Source organism: Balearica regulorum, chromosome 5 (assembly GCF_011004875.1).
Source record: "Balearica regulorum gibbericeps isolate bBalReg1 chromosome 5, bBalReg1.pri, whole genome shotgun sequence".
Taxonomy (NCBI): Eukaryota; Metazoa; Chordata; class Aves; order Gruiformes; family Gruidae; genus Balearica; species Balearica regulorum.
Window position 1 is genome coordinate 52,562,165 of NC_046188.1, and position 27,817 is coordinate 52,589,981.

At 39.2% G+C, this 27,817-nt stretch overlaps 1 protein-coding gene across 4 annotated transcripts in view; it reads right to left on the minus strand.

Annotated features, from left to right (window-relative positions):
* TOLLIP (toll interacting protein) overlaps positions 1 to 16,909 on the minus strand; it is a 29,841-nt gene extending 12,932 nt beyond the window's left edge. For 2 of the 4 annotated variants that reach the window (XM_075754902.1, XM_075754901.1), the window contains exons 1-5: positions 16,726 to 16,850; positions 6,855 to 7,004; positions 2,817 to 2,999; positions 1,738 to 1,890; positions 328 to 418 (exon numbers count right to left, since the gene is read on the minus strand). In XM_075754902.1, the coding sequence (XP_075611017.1) occupies positions 328 to 418; positions 1,738 to 1,890; positions 2,817 to 2,999; positions 6,855 to 6,893 (466 nt within the window). In that variant the 5' untranslated portion in view covers positions 6,894 to 7,004; positions 16,726 to 16,850. Of the gene's footprint in view, positions 1 to 327; positions 419 to 1,737; positions 1,891 to 2,816; positions 3,000 to 6,854; positions 7,005 to 16,725 lie in introns of all 4 variants that reach the window. The other 2 variants (XM_075754898.1, XM_075754899.1) reach the window with 2 other exon arrangements.
* Positions 16,910 to 27,817: the final 10,908 nt, after the last annotated feature.

A 27,817-nucleotide genomic window follows, 5' to 3' on the forward strand; every position in this document is an offset into this window, starting at 1 on the left:
CATTAGACTGCAGTCTGCTAGATACGTCAGGTTACTGAATAACTAAGTGTAAGTCTAAAATAAATATTCAAAGAGAGAAGCCTTCAAGATACTTGTTCCAACTTGATAGTCATTTTAATCCATTTAATCAAACCCACACAGGGGGTCTGAAAGCAGACCTACACTTAATTCGCTCACTCTTCTCCTCCCAAAAATCTATCATGGGAAAAGTAGTTAAGGACAAAGTCATTTACAGCTTCCATCCAAAAACCAGCAGAAACTTGGTAATTATTTCTGTAAAACCCTTCATGTGAAAGTTTTAAGAGTCTTCAAGGACAGAAAACATACCTGCTATAGGCACATATCCAACTCCTTGCTGATATACAGTGGGCATCAGGACCACTGGCTGGGGCTGCATCATCATGGCAGCTGGCAAAGACTTGACACAAAAAGCAGGGGTTAGAACAGATTAGAACTACTCAAGAAATAGAAAAAAAAACCCTAAACCAGTAACAATCAAAACAGTATTTGCAAATAAATTTTCACATTGCAAATCCATGTTCGATATGACTATGTAAGTGCTAATCTATATTAAACAAAACCTCTGGCAAATTAACTGAACTACCATCCTTTTAAAAGGCAATTAATATGCCTGAAAATCAATATAAACACGTCATGTCAACTAGCCTTATGAAACAGTTTGATTAATTTTGTCACTGAAGCAAATTATTTTAAAATATGGATTGAATCAGCTTTCATGCCTTAGTATTCTGAAATAAATATGCAAGATATTCATCGTAAATTAAATCTTAGAGCAAACTTGAATTTTATTAAAAGCAATATAGTGCTCCTAGAAGCAAATTTTAGTTCAAATCAATTATTTTTGAGGTAAACCAGCACTTTAAACAAAATAGCGATTTAACTTCATTCCCTTTTACTACCGCAATTCCTGTGGATCCTAGAAAAATATTAAAAGGTCAGATTCTATGTACAGTACATTCATGGGGAGACAGTTTTAAAGGTTAATTATAGACTCATTTCTCCTAGGGGTTCAGATGTGGATCAGAATGTGAACTTCAAACAGCAGGGAACATCTTTTCCCAGTTGGGCACTCAACAAAAACTTTTGATGATGTACATGCGCAATAGGAAGCATTCAGGACTGCATATTGCTATCCAACAGCTACTTAAGACAAAGGTGACAGATGAATAAATATTCCATGAGCTGCTAAACGGACCAGTGTAGGTCAGCAGTTCATGACCAGGAGCACCAAATGAACAAGAATGGAAGTAAAAAAACAAAGTCATCACAAAGAGCATTCAAACTATCCAAGCAAGACCTAAGACAGAGTTTCCATTATTTTTGCTTTTAAATTGACATGAAATTCTGAAGATTTAGGGGAAAAAAATAATTGTAAGATTCCACTAAGCTTTTTTAAATTTTTAAACTAGAAATAACAATGGACCATTTGACTGAGGATTTCTTTTTTATACTTTTATTAGCACAAGAATAAGTTGAATTTTTGTAATTGCAAAACCAGATAAATATACATTTACCACCTCACCAAAAAGTATTTACTGCCTTACCTAACATTTTTGACTGCTATTCCCGAAGTTAAGTATAATTATTTTAAATACTGACACATACAAACTCCCAGTAAGGTGCAATGGAAATACTTCTACTTTAATCTAAAACATCTCCCTCCCACTACCCAAGAAGCTTCTCTCCCTTCCTTTTCCCACCCCAAACTTGGCTTACCGTGTACGACATAACCAGATTAATCATTCCTTCCTTGTCATCACCCTGCCTTCCACTCAGGCTATACCATTCATCCTCCACATTTCCTTGTTTCAGAGACTCAGGAATTGTAATGTGTGTCCAAGCAATGCGGTCATCCATTGAAAAGGCCCGCTGGAATATAATTTAAAAATATATTATTAAGTTAATTGTCTGCTAAAACCAAAAAACCCCAAACTTAAAATTATTCTTGACTAACACTTCCTTCAGTTTTATACAATTTCATTTTGCCAGTTTTATTTTTAAGTTATTCCTTTTGAAACTACTAAATTGTTGGTAAATATTTTAGCCATCTCCTTTCCAACAAGGATGAATGATGCTGTAAGTGAAAATATAGACTGACTGCTGATATTTAATAATAAGAAATCAAAAACCTGAAGCAGAACACTTCTAGAAACAGACACTTCAACCAATCAACTAAGCCCACAAAATAGCATCCAAAAGCCTCACTTATATGACGACCACACAGCTGCTGCAGCATCAAGTTTTACCACACACAGTAAGAGAGGCAGAAAGAAAAGAAAAAAAAAAGGCGGGGGGGGGGGGCAAACAAGGGACTTTAACCTCACTTGTAGCCTCTTAGTTTCTGCTAATAAATCCTAGTGACTACACACAGTCTATATCTGACTGTTTTATTCTCAGCGTTTCTTAGCTTGGGAAAGCTTCCAAGCTCCTCCTGGATTAGAATAACACTCAGAAGAATTTCTGAGTAAAACAGTATTATACAAACAGGGACAGTACAGAACATAAGGCTGCAGGGCATTCTGATAGCAAAGAGGAGCTTGAACACCACTCAGACATTTTTGCTTCTCTTCCTTGCTAATGCCCCTTATCAGCTAACAAAGGAAAAGTAACAGCTCTGACATTCTTGGGAGAGTGAAGCCTTATGCACTGCTGCTCTTGGGATTCTGAAAAGTTTCATCATCTCCCAGATTGTGCAGCTAAGAAACAGCCTTTGGTAAGTCAATCCTTTTTTTGCAAGATTTTACCCAAACCTCAGTTCAAACAGAAGGTGGGGGGAATCATATAGCAGTTCTGACCTCATCAAATATCTCTAGATAAAAAGAGTCCACACCCGGAGGAACAGTGCACTGAATAACTTTGTTCCAGCGGGGGTTCTTGGCTCCATTATGTGCTGTTGGAGTTTCATACACAGCATATCCCAGACGTATTCGACAATATGGATCCATGCGGGTCATTCCATAGTTCTTTGCCAATTTTGCCTGGAAAGAAAAGAAAGTCTGTAAGTGTATAATATTTACATTAGCTTGAGAAGTGAATTACTATTAGTTCACAAAGAGAATCAAATACTGAACAAAGGACTAGATTCAATTATAAGGCACATAGGAAGGGGAAAAAAAAAAACCAGTCAAGAAAAACAGCAGATGAAAACATAAGCCCATGACACCATTAAATATCTGGGAGATCTTGGAATCTCTTTTTAACCTGTCTGTTGTAGAAAAACATCTTTATTACCACTAAATTTACTTCATACCAAACCCAAAGAGACATGATTACAAGAAAATAGTAATCAGTTCAATTTTTGCCTTGGTATCTGCTCTCCAATACGCAATCATAAACTTAATGTGATAGGTAGCCCATCCTTTTTCACCAAAGCACTTTTAAATGATGAAATACAGAAATCCAGTAGCTTCAAAAATATGACACAATATAAAAACACAAGCTGCAAAAGCAGTTCAATTGAGGTAAAAACTAGTAGATCATACTTTTCAAAGTGATTAAAAAAAACTTACTTAATTTAGTGTGTGCATTTGATATTATTTAATTCAGTGGTCATCTTAAGTTCTACATTATTATAAAAATAGACGGTCTATAGAATCAGAAGATATCCAACATACTTTTTGCTGAGGAATAGAACAAAACAAGTTGATGACAGTCCCGAAGACAACACTGAGTACTTTTGCATAGCTATGCCAAAGTAGAAATCAGACTTTTTGGACATGCTGTTTCTCTGACGTGTACTAAGCAGCCTATAGTTCTTTTAATAGTAAGACAAGTGACAAAATATGGTGCCTAGGATGCCTCCCATCTACAGGGCATTTAAAGAACTGGAACAGTTGAGACTTGCATAAGATTTAGTCACAATGGCTGCAGCTCTGGCCTGGAAAGCCCTTTTCTCCAAGGCACATGCTGGTTCAGTAATTCATACATTAGAGCTGGTGAGAAAGGTCTCAAACGGTTTCTTGTAAATGTGGGCTTAACAATTAAAGCAGGAAAGCTGGCACCTAAATTAGGCACTCTCTAGACTCTGAAGTCCTGAGACAAAGTAGTTTATCATAAAACTTCACCAAAAGAAAAAAGAGCATGTAAATTGTCTGACTAGTAATTTAAGAAAACACAATCAATGGTGCTTAGACAAACTCACCACCATTCCTATATATCTGCAAGAACAACAAACAGTAGTAAAATACCTTCCCAAAACCAGTTTCTGATCTTCCACCAGTTTGTTAGTAACAGAATTAAGGCATGCTGCTCTATATACTTCATCAACACATATTTAAATACAGAAGACTTCAACAAGCTTTTCATGTTCCACAGGTTAAATATGCTGTGGTAAGTCTCCTATCCAAAACGTCACATGCCTCAATCGGCAGCCAAGATTCCCCACGGCATTCTTGCATAAACTCCCAGACAGGTACAGAACATTATCTCTTGGGACACCACAAGGTTGTACTGCCATTCAGAGGGACCTTGACAGGCTAGAGAAGTACACAGACAGAAATCTCAAAATTCAACACATGAAAATGCAACGTTCTGCCCCTGAGGAATAACCACATGCAAAACTATAGGCCGTGGGCCCCTGGGGGCCTTGGTGGACACGAAGTTGGAGATAAGCCAGCAACGCACCCTTACGGCAAAGATGACAGACAGCAGCCAGGGCTGCATTAGGAAAAGCACAGCTAGCTGGTCAAGGAAGAGGATCCCTTCTACTCAGCACTGGGGGGGCCATATCCAGAATACTTTTCTCTTTAGTTCTGGACTACCCAATAGAAGACATGGTCATACGAGTCCAGCAAAGGGCCACTACACACAATTAAGGGTTTCACAGTACCATAGGATGGCTGAGGTTGGATGGGACCTCTAGAGATTGCGTAATCCAAGCTCCCCACTCAAAGCAGCGTCAAATGCTCAGGCTGGTTCTGAGTGTCTCCATGGATGGAAGCTCCACAACCCCTTTGGGCAACCTGAAGTTTGTCAACTCTCATAGTAAAAAAAGGTTTTCATACATTTAAATAGTTTGCTGTATTTCAATTTGTGCTCATTAAGCCTCCTGTCTTTCCTCTAGGTAGCACTGAAAAGAGCCTAGTTGTCTTCTTCACAAATACCTGATGGCAGAGATCACTATTGATAAGATTCCACTGAAGACCGTTCCCCCAGCTCTATCAGCCTTTCCTTGTATATAACATCCTCTCTAATCTTTAAGGGACAAACCTGTGAGATGAGGTTTGGACTAAAACTCCAGAGGTCCCCTCTAACCTCAACTATCCTGTGATTTTATAACAAGTGGTTACTTAGAGACATGGCATTCAAGAACAGCCATTAGGTTTTATTCTTCAAGCAAGATAAATATATTTTTCTTGTCTGCACAAGCACCTAAAAATAAACAAGGATTGAACCTAATAAAGGACCAGTATCCATTCCATCAGTTCACCCATCCAAACAGGAACCTGGATGCTTCTGTACATAGCCACTCAAAGCGAGATGCACAACGCTTTCTTGAATACTGTACTGTCTGCCCCCTTATCTGCTCCAGGAACTTCTACCATCAATACTGATTGGCTCAACATCCTGTGACAAAAAGCACTCTAAGCTGTCCAAGCAAACAGCCAAAGATGAACAACTATGGAGTAGCATACAAGTTGCTAGAAACTGCTAGAGACTTGAAAGGCATATGGCATGTTTGATAAATGTTTTGTTTCATTATAGGCCTGAGGCTTAACCTGAATCATCTATTCCTAGCTCTGGAAAAAAAATATACTAAAGCTCCTTCATGTTCTAAAAGCGGTAACATTTTTCTGCCATTCAAAGTTGCAGAAGAAGCTTCCAGTCTTACACTCTCTGAACACAGGTCAGGAAACTCATCGGAACTAGAAAGAGGGCTGCAACTGAATGCAATGAACTAGTTCAAACATCTAGACCTTAGAAGTAATAAGCTTTGAAAAAGCATTACCCCCAGTTTTCGAAGGAAGGATATTGGCTGTGAAGGAGCAAACTGACCAGTGAGAGACATAGAAAAGAAGGATCAGTGCCTCTTTTCCCCGAGAGACCCCATATAGGTTTACTCCCCAATAAGGACCTCACCATGGGAGCTGTAACCATGTGGGTACTATTCCAGGCCTGGTGCTAAATTTGAGGCAAATTCTTTGGTATGTTTTTAGAGAATGACTTAGAAACAGCACTTGTAAATAGATGAGGTGTGTTAAGTTAATATGAAGGACATCTGGTATGCTGATGTAGATAAAAAGAACTGTGTTAAGACAGACAAGTTTTAAAACCTGAAATCTTATGCATAATGAATGCAGTAATACAGTACCACCAAGAGATAAAGGATAATAAGGGAAAAGAGGAAGTAGAAAATAAGGAGCTAGGACTATGCCCTTGTGATTAATAAAAAAAGCAGCAGATAGCACTAGGAAAAACAGCAAATGCACTGGAGGAAATGAGGATGGAACAGAGCAGTCACTTATGGAAAAATATGGAAGGCAACTACAGTTCCCTATAATATTCTCAAAATTACTAATGTATTCCAATATTAACTGTTTCTACAGGAAGCCTTAACAGAAGTTTTCAGAGAAATCTGCTCACTGTAAAAAAAACTCATAAGTTTATTTGATTATGTGCTATAATAGCAAGGTTTACAGGAAATTGCTGCACCATGCAGCTATGAAACTGGACACAAACATGAAGGTAAAAAAACTTGAAAAACTACTCGTTCCTTGCATACAAGTACTTTACTAACTCAGATTCCAACACAATCTTCTTGTGGCCACCGATCAAAACAGATTAATTGTATGAATTACAATTACTTAATTGTACAAAGATGGTGCAATGTATACCTGTACTACAGTAATGCTGAGTCTGCCTACTGTACCCATTGGTCCTCCATACTGTAGCTGCTGAGCTGCCTGGGCATCCAGCTGGATTTGCTGTTGCTGCTGGGTTGGGGTAATGCGAAGAAAATCTTGAGGAAGCTCACCGACAAATACCTTAAAAAAGAAAAGAAAAAGAAAAAAAACCTTCAAACTTAAGTCTTCCACCTTCATAATGAAAAAGAGAGAAGACTATAAATCAAACAAAAGCTTAGCAAAAACATTTAGCAGAATTTAGTTTAGTTTTGACAGCGTGAACAAAGAACTAATTAAATGACAAAACCACAAACTCATGTAGAGCATGTTCTCATATTTACTTTCAAAAATACTGTTTTCCAACTTAAGCCTCTGGAAAAAAATTAGGACGTAGAGAACTAAGGCTGCTCTGCACCTAAACATTTAAGTAGTCCATACAAAAATCAGAGCTACCAAGTTTTACATCCCATTCACATATGACATCTGATGGCACCCAGCTCTTTCACTTACTCATCACTCATGTTACATCCAATCATTCCTGTGACAAGACATAGCACACTGCTTACATTAGAAAGGGTCACTTTCACAGTCACTGTCAAGACAGATCATAAACACAATGCTTCCTAACAACCAAATCCTTCAACATAACTAAGAATCCTTACACATAACCATCATAGTATATACCAGGAGGCAGCTAAAACAACCACACAGCCATTCGTTCATTCCCTCCCTGCTCCCCCAGTGGAACAAGGGAGAGAACTGAAGAGGAAAAAGAGGGAAAACTTGTGGGTTGAGATAAAGACAGTTTAATAGGAGAGAAGACAATAAATAATAATAATAATAGTAGCATATACAAAACAAGTGATACACAGCACAATTGCTCACCAACCAAAGCCAATGCTCAGCTAGTTTGAGCCAAGCTGCCTCCCAGCCCACCTCTCAATTATATACTGAGCATGACATCACATGGCATGTCCCTTTGGCCAGTTTGGGTCATCTGTTCTGTCTGTGTCCCCTCCCAGCTTCTTGGGGACCTCCTACCTTCTCTTTGGCAGGTCAGTATGAGAAGCTGAAAAGTCCTTGACTGTTTGGCAACAACTAAAAACATCAATGTGTTATCAACATTACTCTCATCCTAAATCAAAAACACAGCACTATACCAGCTACTAGGAAGAAAATTAACTCTATCCCTGCTGAAACCAATGCAATAACAAAGATGCCTAAAGCTTTTCCAATATTCCAGCCTGCAACTAACCTTGGGGACAATTTGGAGACAAAATCCCATCATACTCAAAACAAAAATGGAAGAATTCAAAGTCTGGTCTATGACAAGAAAGAACCATGAAGAAAAATTCAAAGTAGAAAAATACTAGAGGCACTCCATCACATGTGCCAATATGAATCAGCAGTCACCATGTATTTTCTGTTAGCTTTACGGTAAAAGAAGGGAAAGTTTCTACCTATTACTTTAATCCTATTACTGTCAATTCAACAGCTCAGGCTGTTTCTAGGTTTTAAACGCTCAGTGAACATTATCAGTAACACATTTAGAGAGATCATCACATTAAAATAACAAGTATACTATAATAAATTTTAAAAGGCAAATAAAGAGGCACAGAATATTCATAATTAAGCTATACTCATTTTTGTTGTCTATAGAGTTGCTTACATGTTTAATACAGAACAATACATAATCAAGACAAAAGACAGTGCAATTTCTTATGTTGCAATCCCAGGCAAGATTACTCAGTTGTATATCTGGCAGATGCATGCCTACAGAACATAATTTAAGAAGTGAACAGGCCTCTAGGACATAGCTTTTGAAGAGTAGACAGCATGTCAAGATTGCATCTTGGAGCTAGAAATTGCATCTCTTGCCAAATCACATTTTGTATGACTATTGCTATCTGAAAGCCTCAGGATCCTGGCAACAGTAGGTGTTACATATCAGAAAGGAAGTTTATCAGAAAAGCTAAGGAGAAAGTACTGAATGCCTGCTGCTAGGCTATTAGGAGAGAGGGAGAAGGAATCAGTTTTGCTTACAAGCATCTTAAAATTTTACAATTAAGATCCTAAGTAGCTTAAATTTTAAAAAGTGGGAGGAAAAAAGGGGGCAGAGAGGGAGAAGACTAAGCTAAAAGATAGTGCTAATATTAAAAGAAACCTTATTTATTTCAGTTAGCCTGGAAATTAGACAGGGTCTTGTAACAGCCCTCTCATTAGAATACATGTTATAAAAAAAGGAGTTAGTTTAACATAATCCATTTAGGAAAGATTTGAAATGGCACCAGAATTAGCAAGGCAGTGGCATTTACCACACAGCAGGTCCCCTCCAACCCTTGACCTCCAGGAAGTGTCAAATCTGGTATTATTAGCATCTCTAAGAATAGATATCATAAAGATTTCCCATCATCAGAAGTGGTGGGTGCAGCCCTGAAATTACATTCCTATACATGCAAGCTCCCTCTGTCAACTTCTTAGAAAACAGGATAGCATATTTTGTCTCCACCATCTTAATACGGACATTGGAAAGGTTAATTCATTCACAACAAGAAGTCTAATGCTATCTTTCACTTTCTAAATTTTAAGTCACCCAAAAACTGCTTCAAAATAAAATATATTAAATAGTCTCTGTATTGAGGTCCAAAAGGGACAAACAAAATCTGTAAGGGAGACCAAAGTTTTCTTACGTCTAAACTGCTTTTAGGTCATTCAGGTATCTTACACATAGCCACATTCTTATCCTGGAGTTGCAGAACAGACATATACAGAAACTGAAAACAGCTAGCGTAACTGAATTCTCAAAAGATCCGAGTGCCAAACCCCTCCAAAAGGAGGGGTGGAGAACAGGAGATGCATGTGCTCTCATCTGAAATGTTCAGCTCTGACTGAGATCTGGTACACAAGTCCTGGTGATACGTTCAGTAAAATATCTAGGAGAGATGCTTATTGAGGAAAATACACTACTCAGTAAGTTCTTATGCTAATTACCACTCAATTCCATATCGATGGAGACAAATCAGTAGTGTGCGGTCTTTTTATCTGTAAAGAAAACAGGCTAATTTATGTCTTCCTCAAAGCACTTAAAAGCAGGCACATAACTGCCACCTCCAAACCTGAATCAAAAATATAAACTTACATAACCAGGATTCAACCACAATTTATTTTTAAAGCAAGGAGAATGTAAGTGACAAGCTTGTATCATTGATCCTACTCAACACCCACTTTAAAACGAATGTACTTCCATCTACTGGAACAACATTTAAGGAAGAAAATGAAATTCAAACCTGCTCTGCTATTAACTGTGGAGTAAAAAATTAATTCCATTTAACATTTGAATTTTACTAGAACTGTCTTTTCAAGCAAGATAGCAATATGACAGTGTAATGATAGAACTACAATTCAGAAGACAAATGTTGAGCAAGCATTCATAAAAAAAAAAAGCCTGTCTTGTAATTACTTCCTAATAAACTTTTATTGACAACATTGCATGGAAACATGCAAATCATCTAGAAACAGAATAATACTGCCCTTTCTATCTGCTGAAACCACTTAAGAGCTAGTTTTGAGGAACTTCAAAATGAAATGCTGCAGGTATAAAAATTATATCTCAATTTCTTCAAATTCAAGGAAGTGTGATGTTCTACAGCTATTCAAGCTAATTCAGGACTGGGCTGTCTCAGTCTCACCTTCCTGTTTCTTTTCACCATCACTTCTTGTGCAATATTAAATGGTGCTAAGGCAATTGTAAAGTATGCTAGTGCAGAGGGCTCATCAGAAGAAAATGAAACAAGGGTTGGAGGTAAAGGGAAAAGGAAGGGAAGTCATCAGGACCTTTACCTCGCTACCTGATCACGTGAATACTGGTACCTACATAAGGGAGGGAAAGGGAACGCGGAGCCAAGGACAACCACAAATGCCCCAGCTTAGAGAACCATATGCTGAGACACTCAGGGAACCCTAACTAAGGTTTCCACGCTAGCAATTACCAAGAAACTCTGATACTAGGTTTCAAGTTTCATGATAAAGACCTTTAAACACCTAGCTACTCAAAAAAGTTCTAACCATTCTCCTTTAAATGGTTTTACTGTTTTTAAAAAAGAATGAGTGAGAGAGAATTTTGAACTGTCATTCTATGTTTTGCATGCTAAAGAAAAAATCAGGACCAGATAGGATGCATCCAGAGGTCCTGAAAGAGCTAGTTTGATGTTTTTTTCAAGGCTACTCTCTATCACCTTTGAAAGGTCATGGAGATTAGAGGAAGTTCCCTATAACTGGAGAAAGGCAAATCTCACACCCAGCTTTCAAAAGGGCAAGAAGGATGATCTGAGGAACCACAGGCAGGTCACCTTCACTTTCGTTGCTAAGAAATTAATAGAGCAAGTCCTTCTGGAAGCCACTTCTAGGCACATGAAGGAGGAAAAAAAAAAAAATACGGGAATAGGGATAGCCAATCTTTACCAAGGCTTTAAAAGAAAAAAAGGGCTAATGAGACCAACTGCCTTCTACAATAAATTTCTTAAAATCTGTGAACAAGGAGAGAGCGGTTAAGTATTAAAACTGGGTCATTACAATCCAAATGGACCACCAGATGGATGAAAAACTGTCTGGGTCACTGAGCTCAGAAGTTGAAGTTCAGTGGTTAATGACACTGGAGACTGGTTAAAAGCAAAGTTTCTCAGAGGTCTGAGCTGAGACTAACTTATGTGTCTAACATTCTTCCTTATCAATAACCAGAGGTGAAGAGAGAATGTATCCTTATCAGTTTTGAGAATGAGACCAAATTGGGGGGGGCGGGCGGGGGGTGGGCAGGGCGGAAATGACAAGACCAACAACCAGAGACACAGAATTCACTGGCAGGAATCTAATGAAATTCAACAAGTGCAAAGTCCTGTACTTTGGACAGAAAAATCCCTGGCACTGGTACAGACTAGAGAACAACTGGCAGGGCTGCAGCTCTACAAAGAAAAACATGTAGGTCCTGGTGGAGAGCAAACTAAACCTGAATGAGCAGAGCACTCTTGAAACAATAAAGCCTAACAGCATACTACACTGTATCAACAAAAGCCTGACCAGTAGGCTGAGGAAAGCAATTGTTTCCCTTTACTCAGCACTCATTAGACCACATCTGGAATATTGCACCCAGTTTGGGGCCCAACAGTACATGAAAAATGATAAACTTCAGTGAGCCCAGCAAAAATCCATCAAGATGGCCCATGAAAAAGGCTGTAAGACAAGACTTGTGAGGACAGGCTGAAGATTTGTTTAGAGCTGAAGTTAGGATGCACCTTGTAGCAGCTTTCCAGTATCTACGAGGAGGTCATTACAAAAAGAGAGACAGGTTCTCTTCTGAGAGCCAAGGCAAGAAGACAGGAGACCTCAATTGTCAAACTGAAACAGGGGAGGTTTGACATGAGATAAGGGGGGGGGGGAGGGGGCGGCGAAGGCAGGGCACGTGGGAAATATCACCATAGGGACAACCACAGATAGGAATAAGTTGCCCAGGAAGATTGCAAAACCTCTCACCTTAGAGGTTTTGAAGATCCTGCTGGACAAAGTACTGAGCAACCTAGTCTGAATTAAAAATTGGCCATGTTTTCAGCAAAAGATTGGACTACATGGCTTCCTGACATCCCTTCTAACCTGACCTGTTCTATGATTCTATAGAACTCACATTATAGCATGACACATCCCCAGCTAAACTCCTGTAGAATTGTAGTCAAAGGCTCTACTTCAGAATTTCAATTTAGAAATGGACAAAGGAAAGAATATAACAATTATTAAGTTTATTACATTTACATATTTTTGCTGTTTGGTTTTCTGTTTTGGGGGTTTTTTTGTATTGTTTTTTTAAAATGTCACCAAAAAAAAAAAAAGTCATGGACTGCAAAGTACCAGACATTTCTTCTCTCGTTCTTATGACTTTTTCCTGTTACCAGAAATTTCCCATATACTTTGTCAATTCTATTGCTTCCATATGTCTACCTGTAAAGGCTTTATGATTCTAGTCACCACCTTAATACGAACCATTTGATTACAGTCAAAAAAGATTCCCTTCTTCACTAAAACAATAATTTGAATTCCTGCTAAGTATAGCAAGAACTATTGTATACAAACATGAGTTAAAAATTAAGGATAGAATGAATGTCCATAGGCATGTCAAATTCAATAAGCATTTATAGCATATTTGAGCTACAGGGATTTGGTCTGCACTCAACATAACAGAGAAATAACATTGGGAAAAGCCATATAAACAGCTCAAAATAAGGAAACCCATGAATTCACATTCTGATTAGCATTAAGGAGAAGGATAATTGCCATCAATTTCAGGAACAGACTTCTGATTGCTTTTCTACTCTACCACTAGACATACCAATACAGATCTTTTTTTCCTCCAACTCTTGGTTAAAAGAAAATGCCATTGGACGCAACAGAAAATAAGTCACTTAGTGCCTTAATGCACTTACCTGTTAGAGAGCAAGAACTTCAAAGTATTACAAATGCTGCCCTCAACATTTTCTGTCAAAAGAAACAGGCTCCAGAAATCAGATCACAGCACTTAAAAATTAATTCACATTTTGCTTAGAAATGCTCAATGACATCTTACATCCTCAACTTTTTAAACAACTTCTGAAACCCAAATTGATTGCAACAATGTGTCTTTATGAAATGTCCACCTTTGCAGACCAGGATTTTAATACTACATATATCCACATTGTAATAAGAAACAAAATATCTAATAAAATATTCAATTATGCCCAGAATTATTAATGCAATTATTCTGGTGATGTGACTTTGTATTCAAAATTGCTTGTGTGACAACATAGCTTATATCAATACTGGACATTGCTTCTTTGTCACATTTGTTCAGAAAAAGATATCAAAGCTTTGAAGAGTCTCAAGAAAATACTTCCAAGTAAAATCAGAGACAACAAGACTTACGTAGTTAAATGACAGTATTAGGACAAGAAAAGAGAAGTAATCATAAATTTAGCCTGCCCACTAGAAGATTTTCAGTCATCAGAGTAGCAATTATTAGAGAAATTATGAGCAGAAATCTAAATAGTCCTATCTTGGTAGTTGAACTAATTTTGGAGGACCTGACATATTTGCCATCATGGTGAATAAACACGGAGATTAATTTTGGGTGTGCTTGGCTAGCTAAGGAATCACAAATGTAAGGGTTTGGTGTCTCAGACTAAACCTGAAGCCTGATCAAACTGTTTATTAATTTCTCTCACTTGGAAAAAGTATCATTTAGCAGTCCTTATATATTCAGCGGTAATTTAGATTTCAAAAGCTGTTTTGTTCTCAAAAGATCACAAAATACAAAAACACACTAATTCCATAACATGCTGAAAATAGCGAGAGAAATCTATATTCTAGCAGAATATTTGCCAGTAACAGACAGGATGAGTTGCAGTTCCGTTTAATCTGAAAAACTAAACAGCAATCAGAAATTTTAATTACAAAATAAGCAACATCACAAACTAGAAAGCACAGGTATAAGAACAAGACTGGCAAGAGTATAGTAGCATATTTTATTTTCTCACCTGTATGAAACAACCTTGAAAATTTTCTTGCCTGTTCAGTGAGACACAGAACTGTTCTCTGCAGCACTAAATAGAAAATATTTCCCAATCCTTTAGCACCATTTAGTGGCTATTCATTTGTAATGCAGTTGTATATATAGAAACAAGTAGAATTCTATCTTCCGCTCTAGAGAGAATTAAGAAAGGCTGGCACGTACCATATCAACATCCTCACCTGTTAACAGCAGCTTACTATTCCATAATTTATTAATTCATTTGAAAACATTCAAATCTTTGAAGTGGTTAAGAGAAGGAAGAAGAGCGTGCACAATGTTAGGAACATTCAAGGAAAAAAAAAAACAACCCCAAAAAACCAGAAAATCAAAGTTGTACAAGATAAATCATCATACACCTTTCCATTTGTCAGGCTTTAATCAATTTTAAGTAACAAAAGATTACCAAGAGATTATACAGGAGTATCTAGGTAATTCTAAAATAAGGTATCTAGAAGAATAAGAATCTAGAATAATAACATTCTAAGCATTGAGATGCAGTTCCTTTAAAACATTTAAGAAAGACCAGGCAGTTATGACATTCAAACATCCGCAGGATTATAGACATGTCCAAGAAGGTTCTCTCTAAAGTATTATCTCAACCCAGAAAGAGGATTTCACCAAACTAAAACAAGCAGATATTGAAAGTACCCTACTCAATACCAACAAGGTGTTTAGCACCACAGACAAGTAAAACTCTCAAAAAGAAATGCCACTCCATTTCAGAGATAGAAATATTTACACAATTTCTTCTCTCCACAAATCAGGACTACAATCAGGCCTACTGTTCAGCTTCAGCCAAACCACTTAGTTTGTTACCAATTCCTTCTATCCCTACTCCCACATCAAACCCCTCAACTTTCCCCACCTTCTCCAAACATAAACTAAAGGATAACTAGAAGTGAAGTTACTTTTAAACAAACAGTGACTATATTTTTCAGGTATTTACATTATTTTGAGTAAAATCTGTTACATATTGACAGAATTTTCTCTGGGTGCAATCACACCATCAACTCTCAAACACCAAGCCTTTGGGGATAACAACTACCTAATTCACCAGAGATCAAACACAACAGCAGTCATCATTTCATGACACCACCAAGAGACAACAAAAAAATTTAATTAACTTTTTTACCTTAATTCTCCACTTAAAACTTTTATTTCAACAACAGAACCATCATAACAATCTGTTGTAGAAGGAATCTATTCTGGAAGACCAGACAAATAAGTAATTTTAAGGAATTAAATTGATGATCATATAACATTACTGTCATGAGAGAACAACAGACAGTGATGCAGCTTTTCAAGATTAGCAGTTTAATAATTCACTCCTCTGATCTTTCATCAAGGCTGCACAGACACACAAAAAAGTACCTGTTTCAAGGAAATAAAATACAGCAGTTTAAATTGATTGTTTAAGAAAATCTTACTTCAACTGCAGAGCAACATCATACTGTCAATTACTACCAGATCCTTCCAGACAGGCGGAACAGACAGTAACAGCGCATCAATCGAGACCTGATGTTATACCACAGAGTTATACATAACACAGTAGAACAGCCCAGTGTGGGACAAGATATTCCAGGGCAAAACTAGACAGTAACACATTCCCAATAAGCTATCAACACTAACTCCCAGAAGACTGTTAATTTGGTTTTAGGACTGCTCAGTTCCTCCTCCCCAACACAAATGCCTACATACTACCACTGAATGCATCTTTCAGCACATCTCTCGTTCCAGCTTTCAGGTGGCAATTTCAGAGACTGCTACCTGAATCTGCCCTGCCCAACCATGAAAACAGAAAGCTCTACTCTGCTTCAAAGCAAAGAGGTTTAACTTTGGTTTAGTTAAAACCTTTCGCTCCTTTGGAAGGCCCTTAGACAAAGAACGGGCAGAATAGCCTCTTCAAGCCCTACACGCAGATAGGCGGGAGTTTCCCCTCCCGTTTCCCAAAGCCTCTTCACAAGGCGGAGAATCATGAGAAAAGGCAGACTTTCCTTCCCCCGCCCCCTCTCCCCGTATCACGGTAGTCTGGAGAAGAGAGGTCTTTTCTCTCCTTTCTGCCACGGGCCGCGAGCGGGGGAAGGGAGGGAGACAAGAACGGTGAGTCACCCTTCCACGGAGGCCCACTGGCAAAAGCCGAGCCGAGGAGGAGAGAGACGTCTATCAGAAGCCGAAGCCCAGAAGGGTCCAAGCTGGGCCTCACCAGCCCAACGCGGGGCGGTCGCAAGAATTAACAGGAGACAACCTTCAGAGGCCCCTGCGGCTGATCCTCACCGGCAGCACTCACCGGGCCCCGCTGAGTAGTGACGGTGGTCGCCATAGCACCTCCCCGGGCCGAGACCCTTCCTTCCGCCCCGCCAAACAACCGCCGCCGTCGCTACCGTTACTGCTCCAACGGCCACTGCTAACCGTCACTCAGCGAGAGGCTCCCGAGTCAGCTGACCCCGGCCCCGCCCCCCAGCGTCAGGCGTGCCTGCAGCAACGCATTCCTCCCCCGCCCCTTCTGGCGGTTTCCAAAGCCGCGCCGTGCGCATGCGCCAAGGAAGAAGGAAGGAAACGCAGCTCCTTCTTGCGCATGCGCCTATCGACCTACCGGGAGGGGAGGGAGAGGGAAGACCGGAGCCATTCTGGAGCATGCGCGCTTCTGCTCTGCGGCCGCCGCAACGGAGCGGAGCGCTGCGGGGTGGGCGCCGCAGTCGCTAGGGGGCGCCGCGGCGCTAGGGAGGAGCCGGGGCGGGTACGAGAGCTCGGGGCCGAAATCTTGGGGCGGGAGGCGATTTCCTCCGCCGGCTTGAGGTAAACTGCCCCCTCCCACCCGGAGACGAAGCGGGGTTTTGCGTGGGAGTTCGTGGAGCGTTTCCCGTGGGCTTTCTGCCAGTAGGTGCGAGGTCTGTAAGGAAACGACTTTTTGATTTGCCCGACCTGTTCTTTGGACAACTGGCCCGGTGTTAGTGGTTTTCCAAAGCGGAGACTGTGACCTCCTTCAGCTTGCTGAGCAATAGCAGCCCTTTCCAAAAGATCAAAAGCAGCTTAATCCGAGTGCTGCTCTGGGAGATAAAATCTGATCATTTCAAAGCCTATTTAACTAACATAACTCTTTCCTGTTGTTAGGATCTGCTGCATGAATTTAGCCCTTAATTAAAATTCTAGCGCAGATTTTTGCAGCTGGAAATAGAACAGTGCAATTAGGAACGCTCCAAATATAGCACCAGCTTTTTTTTCTACGCTACCCTAGCATCATGGAGTGGGAATGGCCTCATCTTTTTACTTGTGTCTTGATACTCTGAAAAATGAGTACTACAGGATATAACTGATTGGGAGCCATTGAATGAATACAGTTGATGCCAGCTGAAAGTCAACCAGCCAGCTGAAGAGAAAGGCTGTAACGTTCTTTCTTACCCCTGAGTATGGTTCCTCTGCTGGAAGCAGAATTCAGGTCAACCTACAAAACCATTAAAGAAGCAAATCATCCTTCCCTTGTTCCTACCATTAGAAAAGAAGCTAAACCCCAAAAGGCATGGATTTTTCTTTGAAAGGAATGGCAAATTCACACCCTTCTTTTTTCCTTAGTTTGTCTCTAAACAGTCTCTTGACATTGGGGGGGGGGGGGGGGTTGCAGGGAGAAAGAGTTAAGTTTCTTGGAGGAAGTTAAAGGGACTAGATTTTTTTCATTGCCTCTTGTATAGGCCTTGCAGCAGAGATGGTGCACTATATGAAGGGGCAATGCAATGTAAAATTAAGCTCAGTGATTAAGAACATTCATCTCTTACAATGTCGGATATGTGCCCTGTCTGTACAAAGCTTGTGTACTGATGCAGTTACATTAGTTTATAATAAATGCTAAAAAGATGTAGCCTCTTTCAGGAAACTCTCCATTTCTTTGTACTGTATATATGTACAATGGAATTTCAATGATTAAATCATAGAAGTTTCTTGAGCCACCATGGTTAAAACAGTAAGTAAAACCCTAAAGGTAACGGAAGAAGATCAGTGCTTATCTCCATAATTACAATCTTGACATCATGAGGGCAGGTTGGAGAGAAAAGACTATTAACAAGCCTCATTGCTATTCTTATATGTATAGCCACACGAGCTAGGAAATTAGTTTCAGGTAAGTCATGGGCAGTTACAGTTTTACTTACCGTCAATGTCATTCTGAGATGTGGTCTAGTCACAACAACTTCAAAGAGAGTAGAGATGAGAAAACATTAGTGTTTCTATAAAGTTTATGTCAACAGAAGAAAATAGTAATATTAACTCAGATTCTTGAGATTTGTTTTCCTCATACGGAGATATGCATGCAGTGTGAACATTGTGGCCTTCCTGACAGCACCACCATGTTCTAACCGCATCTTTTATTTTTGTGTTTTATTATTATTCCTGGGAAATCCACACAGAATCTAATCACTTATTTTTAATCTATGCAGTAAAGGATCTGTTGTTAAGCAAGCCCCCACTCTCCTTAGGATAAATCAGTATCTGAAGGTCGCCGGGAAACTCCACAAAAATACCGGCTTTGCCATCTGGTGGACATCCACAAGAACAGCAAGTAGCCTTCGACGAGGAGAGACAGGTGGCTTTGTTTCCCTAAGTGCGATATCACCACAAATAGGGAGTACTGGTGCAAAAACATTAGGCGAGGCATCTGATGTCAATGTGGTAATTAAAGTGGGAATGTAAGCCATGGGAAAGGTGAGAGAACAAAAGTCATAAACCCCTGTTATTAGCAACATATGGGCATCATTAAAAAAAGGCTGAAAGGTAATTAAAGAAGCTATAATGACAATAAATTGCATTTATCTTGTAATAAAAATTTAGATGTCAGTTTCTCCTGTATCATTCTTTCATTCTGATTCCCAGTCTCTTCTCTGTTCCTCCCAGTTCTTCATTTGTCCCTCCCAGAATTTCCCCTACCCAAATCTGCCCCTTTTTTCCATTGCCCCTATCTGTTCTTTCCTAAACACTTCTACCCCTTTTGCATCTCCTCTTCAGCCTCTCTTTTGCTTTGACACTCTGTTTTATCTCTTAAATTTTTCTATTTAACTCTGCTTCCTACAGATTTGTCATAAGCCCCCTATTCCTTGAAATTTCACCTGGACCTTTCTGCTCACTTTTTTTATAACCTTATCTGCTTCCTCCCAGCTACTGGCTGGGTAAGAGGCAACACATGTTTCTGAGCTCTCCATGCTGCTTCCCCAATACCAGGCCAAATGCCAAAGGTAACCATTACCTTTGCTGAAACCTTTGCCTGATGGGGTCACTAATACGGTTTATTTTCTGTAACCAGTTGACTGTTTTTATGAAATTTCTAAAAGTTTGACATCTCTGAAGACATAAGTAAAAATTGATTAAAATTGGACAGGAGGTTGGAGATGTGTGGAGACAAATAAATATACGTCCACATAATGTGGTTGCTTGAAAATTATCAAATAGGCATTGCTCCCTAGGCTGGCTCCAGAATCTGAAAGTACAGATACCACCTATGCTTTTCTTCATAAAAACAGAAACTAATGTCTCATGGGGAGAAGGAGAGTAATGCACGTGATGCCGTCCTCACTGAAGAACAGTTACAGCACAATTCCTGCCCAAATTAATTTTGTGCTTGTTCACAAAAGAAGAAAGAAGGGACACCTCAAAGGTTGAGGAGAGTCTGATGCTATAGGGGGAGTGACGGAACACAAAGCTCAGTGGGATAGTGTCTAACTTTTGGTAGATATTTATTTAGCACTCAGCATTGGGGTCCAACTCTAAAACCGAAATCTGTCAGATCTATAAAAATGTAAACAGCAGTAATTAGTGTGGTAAGAGGACTACATTTGTACCTCTTTAATAGTGTCCTTTTAGGAAGGTTAGGCCTCCCAGTTTATTTAGGTAAGACAAATAATAAAATCCTTTAGTTAGGAAGTGAACTTCAAACTGTTTGTTAGCTGATCTGTTTCCCAGGGAAAGCTCACAAGTGAATTGGGTAGTTACATTTTATGCCATTTTTTTCTGTCAATGATTATCTGTCATGATATTGGGAGAGTTACCACAGTCATTTAAACCCTGTTTGTTTATTGTGGCTTACTCAGACAGTGAAGTCACAGGAATGTGTTTTAAAACGCCCTCTTAGCTGAACTAAAGTTGGTGCATAAATTTGATCTGTTTAGTTCAGAGATACTCAGCTGGCCCTGCAGAGATTGAAGAAGGATCTCACAGTGAACTAGCAAAACAGGTTTTGGGTTGAGTTTTGTAGGTGTTACAAGCATACAAGAATATTGTGGAATGGCTATGATTTGCTTACATCACTGGCTTGGGTCTCAGGCAAGATCAGCCCTTTCCGCCATATCCCCATAGGACTTCAGATGCCACACAAAGGTAAATTCTGTTCCATGAGGAAAACCATCTTTTGCAAAATGCAGAGCCCAGTTCTGCCATCATTTCTTGTGCAGTCTCCCAAAGCTGACTTGAAGTTCATAGCAGGCAAGGGTGACAGCGGATAAGACCAAAGGGGTCCACTGCTCTGTGGATCCAGCCCATGCCAGAGTGGAAATGCAGAAAAAGGAAATGGGCGTTGCAGGCTTCAAGCTACAGAAAAGCCTTTGGAATCCCAGTGTGCCGAGCACAGCTCCTCAGGATGTATGTGGCCTTATATAGGTGCTGGACACAGCACCAGACACACAACAACATGATGCAATGCTAATCTTTTGTTCATGGTACCAGCTCAAGCTTCATGATGTACAACAGAGCTGAACAATAACATGGAAATCCCAGATGGCATTCAGACTGGCTGTAACACAGTAATTTCCACTTCAATAGGATGCAAGGTACTCGCAGTGCACTGCAAGCTTTAATTAATCCTTGCAGACCAGTTGGGATGCAGAAGGATTACATCCCTCATCAGGAAGGAAAGACAGCTCCAGCATGAAACATGGCAACTCTGTAACAGCACACAACAGCATTACCCAGGAATGTCAGCCAGGGTAATACTGCACTGAAACTACAAGGGAATTCAGTTGGATACACTGAAGAGAGAAAGAATACAATACAAACTGAAGCTCAAAATCAGCATTGCATCCCTCCTGACACCAGGCTATGAAACAGAGATGTTAAACAGCAGGCAACTTACCACCATTGCAACCACCGCATAATTCCATACCCCAGCGTTACAGCTACTGATTGAGCTAGATGAGTATTGGCAAAAGTGTTGTTCGAGCAATTGCGGGGGATTCTAGCAGAAAAGCCAAGAGCATTGCTGAGCAGCTAATAAGTGGCTGTTCTTCAGTCACGCTGCACTCAAAATAGCTTTCCAACAGAGGAAAAGCAAATTGTATTGGCTTCAACACCTGGTTGAGCAACTTAATAAGGACAAAATGGAAAGTTAGAGCTGAATCATTATTTATTTTCTAACTACATCTTCATAACACAGTCCACTCCAAAATAGGAGTTATTTCATTTCAAATCAAGCTTGTGCCAGGTTTTTCTGTAAGTTCATTCAGCACAGAGGTGAGGAGAACCTTCTTTGAAAACGATTTCAGACAGCAGCTGCTTCAAAGGAGGAGAGCAATCAACAATCATAAGAAGATTTTTTCCCTTTTCTCCAGTTCCGCCATGCTTTTCCCGAATTGTATTTCTTAAGTGTATTTTTAATGCATCAGGAAAATTGTAGCAGTGCAAAGACTGTATTTAGTGTTATGTGGGTAACATGTCGATTTTCAGACAGCACTTCAAAATAGATGAGCAGTTATGAGAGCAAAATGTCTCTGTCCTGTCCATAATAGACACAGAAAACAGCTTGTTCCTCTCACCAACATTACATTTCATGTATTTGAAAACTGCTATTGTTTTACCTCTTAGTTTTCTTTTCTCCGAAGTTCAGCTGTTCAGATGAATGTCAGTCTAAACCCAATTCCTTCAGCCTTTCCTTGTAAGTATACTTTTATGAAGTGTGATAATTATTGTTGTCTTCCTCTGTTTTTTTCCTAATAGGACCGTACCTTCCTCAAAGGATTTAAATTGTACGCAGCATCCCAGCTGGGGCACAGACAGTTCCAAGGAGAGCTGAAGAATTACTAAATGTTTTGTACGTGATAACACTGGCTATAAATTGCAATAAGGGTTTGCCTTTTTTACAGCAGTATAACATTGTTTACTCCTGTTCAGCCTATGATCTATGTTAACATCCAAATCTTTTTCTGTCGTGCTGTTACTTAGCTTGTCCTTCCTTGCCTTATGTTTTTGCAGTTCATTATTCTTGCCTAAGTGTGGTGAACTGTTTTTTTTCAGAGTTGTATCCTCTCAACTCCTCCTGAAGTTGTTCTACAATGCATACCTGTTACGTTTGATTGGCAAAAGTACCTACCCACAGTAATTGTGAATAAATTGACATGTTTATTTAAAATGAAGCTGCTCCTCTTCTCTAGAGAGAGCCTAGCAAATGAAATTTTCACATCTTTTTATTGAATCAGATTATCCTTTTTGATCTAGATTATTTTTCAAATAGGAGAATTCCCTGCTGCCTCATTTTTAAAAAGACAGAATTCAGAAGTCCTTATTTGAAAATAAAGACTAAGGCAACTTAGATTTTCGCACTCCAGTCTCACAGAAGGAGGACATGCAGCATTCTCAATTGTGATATCCATATATGTACCTAGTACTGTGCCAATCTGTGAGTAGATATTGTAGGAATCCTGTTCATGTGCTGTATGATTTTCCATGTATTTGTTCCATTTTTTGCTTGCTCTTTTCTATTTTCCTTTTCTTCTTCTTTTCTCTTGTCTCTATTCCCTTTCCTTTCCTGTCCTGTCCTGTCCTTTTTTTTTTCTTTTTCTTTTTTCTCAGAAAAGAAAATAAATATGTAGAAAAATGAAGGAATTGATTTTGTCTACTCACTAAAATATAAATTAAGACACGGAATGAGAGAAACAATGAAAAATAAGAGTGAAATGATACAGGAATAAGTGACAACTTCCTTCAAGTAGTTAAGGATATTATTTTAGAGTAATGCTAACAAGCCCAAACTTTTTTCAGATGTCATCCAAATACTTCATGGTCAATTTGTTCATATGTTTCCCATTTGATCTAATATTTTGTGTAGGCATAAGTAGTGCAAATGTGAATCTCTGCTCAACATAACAAACATTTCCCGCTGGTTCAGGTAAACTTCCCCACATTCATAGTAACGGGCAGAAATTCTTTCTTTCCCACTTCATTCCCAGGCAAACAAACATTGCTCTTCTGCTTACTCAAGTTCATTATAGAAATCTTTGCTTATATGCGCAAAACACGGTTTTTCTCCTTTGCAATTTAACTGATTTGTTGCTCCTCCTCAGTAACAAGATATACATGCAAATCAAGATGCTATCTCTCTCCTCTTGTCAACTGCTGTTTTTTACAGAATAAGCACCAATTTTTTTGTGCGTAGAAGGATTGAAGGCAGAAGGAATTGCACAAGTGTCATACTTTCTCCCACTGGGCACTTCAATTTTATAGATACTAGTTTTTATAATTAACAGTGAATATTATGAGGACTCTATGACAACAGTGGCTTTCAATAGTGATATTTAGCAGGTTCTTTCTCTGGTTGGCTCTCTCTCTGTGTCTTTATATTTGGTGCTAAGTGCCTGCAAGGAAATCATTATTTTCTGTTAGATGTTTAATCACAAACCTTGCAAGGAAATTTGCTGTTTTCCAAACAGTGCAGAGCTAACTTCATTACCACAATGACACACTAGATACACTTGTCAGCTCTGAAGTCCCATCTTTTTAAAGTCCCTAACCTATATTCCCTTTGGAAAAGATTATTTTCAAATATTACAATAGCCTGATTTACTATTTCCATCTTAACTCCAGAGCCTTTCTTGCTGAATGTGGCGGGTTATGGGGAACGGGGTAAGTTGCAGAGAAATACACTTGGTGCCTGCAGTGAAACGATTTTTATGTGCACTGGCTTTGGTTTCTTTGTGGTCAGATCCTCGGCCTCCTTTAAAGTCAGCACTGATGTACAAAGAGAGTTTGGAGCTCTGTCCAGGGAGGGGCAGTGGTTTTGCTTCTCTGCAGAGCTGCCTTACCTCAGGGAAGTCAATAGCAGCTGCAGGAGTGTAGCACCTCTGGCAATGCAGCACGTTTTGCAACTTTTTAGCAGGTTTCTTCCAACAACCTCAGAGTTGTTAGGGTACTAGGGACAGTGCTGAGGAAAAGCAATTAGATACTGAGTCAGTTGTAGCTTCAGAGTTCTCAAACATCTGGACTGGATGAGTCTACATCTGTAGCTAAATATTTCAAGCATTTCCTGACTCCTACTTGTGTTCACAGATCATTAGGTGTCACCATACAAGGTGTCACCTTAGTGTTCAGTCGCACAAGTATCTGAATGAGGAAGAAAATTCATTTTCTCCATACAAAGGAGAGTTCTAATGAGGAATTGTCTTGTGTTTAAAGCTAGCTGCTTTAAACAGAAGAGCAATATTCATCTTGTTAGGCTTGCTGAAGTTTCCATAGACTCTATGATCTCAATAAGTAACTTGATGTCGCCACATTGCCTCTCCACTCCCAAACAAGGCGATATTAACAAATTTGTTGCCTGTTACAATTCTGCATGCTCAAGGGCAAGATCTCTGTGCCAATAAACATGCACCAGGTGTTTAACACAAAAGGTCCTTTTGGTCAAGGTCTTCAGCACTTACTGCAATATGTAATATACATACTGTAATTTACAGGAAGAATTTACAAAACCCAATATTTAGAGAGTGTGCTTCATTCCTTTCTATCTTCTGAAACACGGGAGAAAGACTTAGAAAAATGGAAGTGTCTTTTAAGATACAGGACATACAGGTGGTGTAATCACTGGTGACACACGGGAGCTGCCAACAGACTCCTTCATTACAATTAGCAGGCTAGGTTTCCCCTGTGGCCAAAGGATATGTGCAACACAACCCAGGCCCGAATACCGAGCTGAATGTACAGCACAACACGAGGCTGCACCTTCTCAGGTTAACTGTTCTGTAGATCACTAACATGTTAACATACAATGGTCTTCTAGTTAGGGTAACAACTGCAGAAGTATGTGTGCATATGAACCCTCATGAGACCTCATATACACCTCAAGTTGTCTGCAAGAATGCACTTGGAAAGAATGAATGCCAGAAAAAGTAATGAATCAAATAAAAGTGTGAAAATTAAATAAGGCAGGTAAAAAAAGCTAGTTTTCATCATCTTTGTATGTAAAGTTTTCAGATTAAGAAAACTGCTTTTTAAAAGCAATGAATTATTGCTGTGTGGTTTTAACTGAAGTTATGATAAACTGTAAAGAAAGCAAAAGTTTGTATAACACATAGATATAGCGTATCTGTATAACACATATGCTCACATACCTGTTTCAAGTCACTTCTTGCTCAGCGTCCCTTCTGCTGTTTATAGCATCACATAGCACTTTCTGGCACATACGATATCTTCAATGCAAAGGTGTTGTCACCTGACTGTAATTGTACAGATTTCCCCTGCAGGAATTCAGCCCTCCAGCTATATTCAGAACATGAAAAATGTGTGAATTAAAAATATGACTTTGCTTTTTTTGTGATAAACAAGCACATAATTTTTTCTTTTTTTCTTTTTTTTTTTTTTTCCTAAAATAAAGATGGGAAAGGCAGAAACATCATAGGATTATCTGAGCCTCCTAAACATCATTCATAAAGACTGCAAATTGTAGAAAGGATAGTGCTGCATAGGTGATTTTTTTGCCGCACTCTGGTTGTTTATCCCTGGTTTAACAGAAAAACCTTGGTTTTCTATGACCTGTAAATACTGCTATTGAAACAGTTTATCAAAACCAGAGATATTTGTTTTTTCTCTGTGCAGAATTCACCATATATTTATGTGTTACGTGAAATAACAATTTTATCCTGTAAATACATTTGCAAGCTGTAATGCTGCCACTGGCTTCTACAGAGGCCTCTAAAGTTTTATGTAGGCCACCCTCAGATTTCATGTGTGTTATGCATACAGGACAGCAGTTGAAAGGTGGTTGAGAAGATCTGTTGAAAAATGAGGGCAACAAAGCTACCTACCTCATTGCGGAGTTCTCTTCTGTGACTCTTCTCAGGACATATTTCTGGAACCCTTTCTTTGTGACCATGTTTCCTTTTTAACTTTGACCCCACTGAACATTTGTTTTTCTCACAGCTCTACCCGTGGCGCTGGACAACAAGAATTAAGTAACATCAGTCTGGCTTTGCACAGGTACAATTGTCAATGAATTGCCAGGTAATACAGTTCAGACTACCTTGGCACAAATACCCCCTTACATGCAGTTCACCTCTCATTATTAGTATTATCCAATAACAATAGCACTTAATGGTTTCTATTTAGATTGGGTCCTAACTGTACCAGGTATTTTTCTCTGATTAAACCATTTTTATATGTACATAAACTGTTCTGACTGATGTTGATCCAGGGTAAAAGATTCCCACCCTCAGCCTTTGTGACAACTCCTCTTTTGCCGCCTCCACTTTGCTCTTTCAACTATTTATCATTTGCTCCCTCAGTTCTGTAAAATTATTCTAGTTTAAAACAAACAAACAAATGGTCTCACGTATGAAAAGAAACACAGTATTTAATATTACTTGCCTCATTATTCAGCTGGGGAACCAAGATACAGAGAGATTAAGTGACTTGCCAGAGGAAAAGGAGGAAGGATGCAGGAAGAAAATTTAGTTCCTCTGAGTCACAGTTCAGCATCTTAAATAGAAACTTTCTTTGTTCTGACTTCACCTTACCTCTGAGCGTTGCCCAATCTCTTTATGCTCAAACTTTCCTCCTCTAGACTGATTTCAAAGGGTGACTTGTCACACAGGACAGGCACGAAGGAGATTAAGCAGTTGTTCTAGGCTTTTCATCTCTGGGATTTTTCTCCACTGCCACTGCTACAAGCTACAGTGAAAATGATGTCCTGGAATCAGCGCTTTCCCTTCACTGTCTTTTTCCCTGTATCATATTTGTTCAGTGAACTGTTTGTTTGCTAGCTCCTGACTGGCAAGCTTCATCTACCTGCTTTGTGCATAAATGTCAGGGATGATTCTGAGGGCTCAGCATGATTACCATTTGGCCAGCTGCCATGTTGGTCTTTAGGATTTAACTTTCCATCCACAAAATGGCATGTATTTATTTGTATCTTAAAAGTTCCTGTGTCTATTGTCTCTAGATGCACAAACAAAAGGTTTTAGCCAAATGTAAACATGCACTGCCTGAATTAATGTCCACTAATGAAAGCCCTTCTTAACCAGCCTCAACTAGCATACTAAACCCTCCCACATCTTTAAATTCCTCCATGCTCTTCCTCAAAGTCTGGAGAAAAGATATACCCTGCAATGTGAACCATAGGTGAAAACAC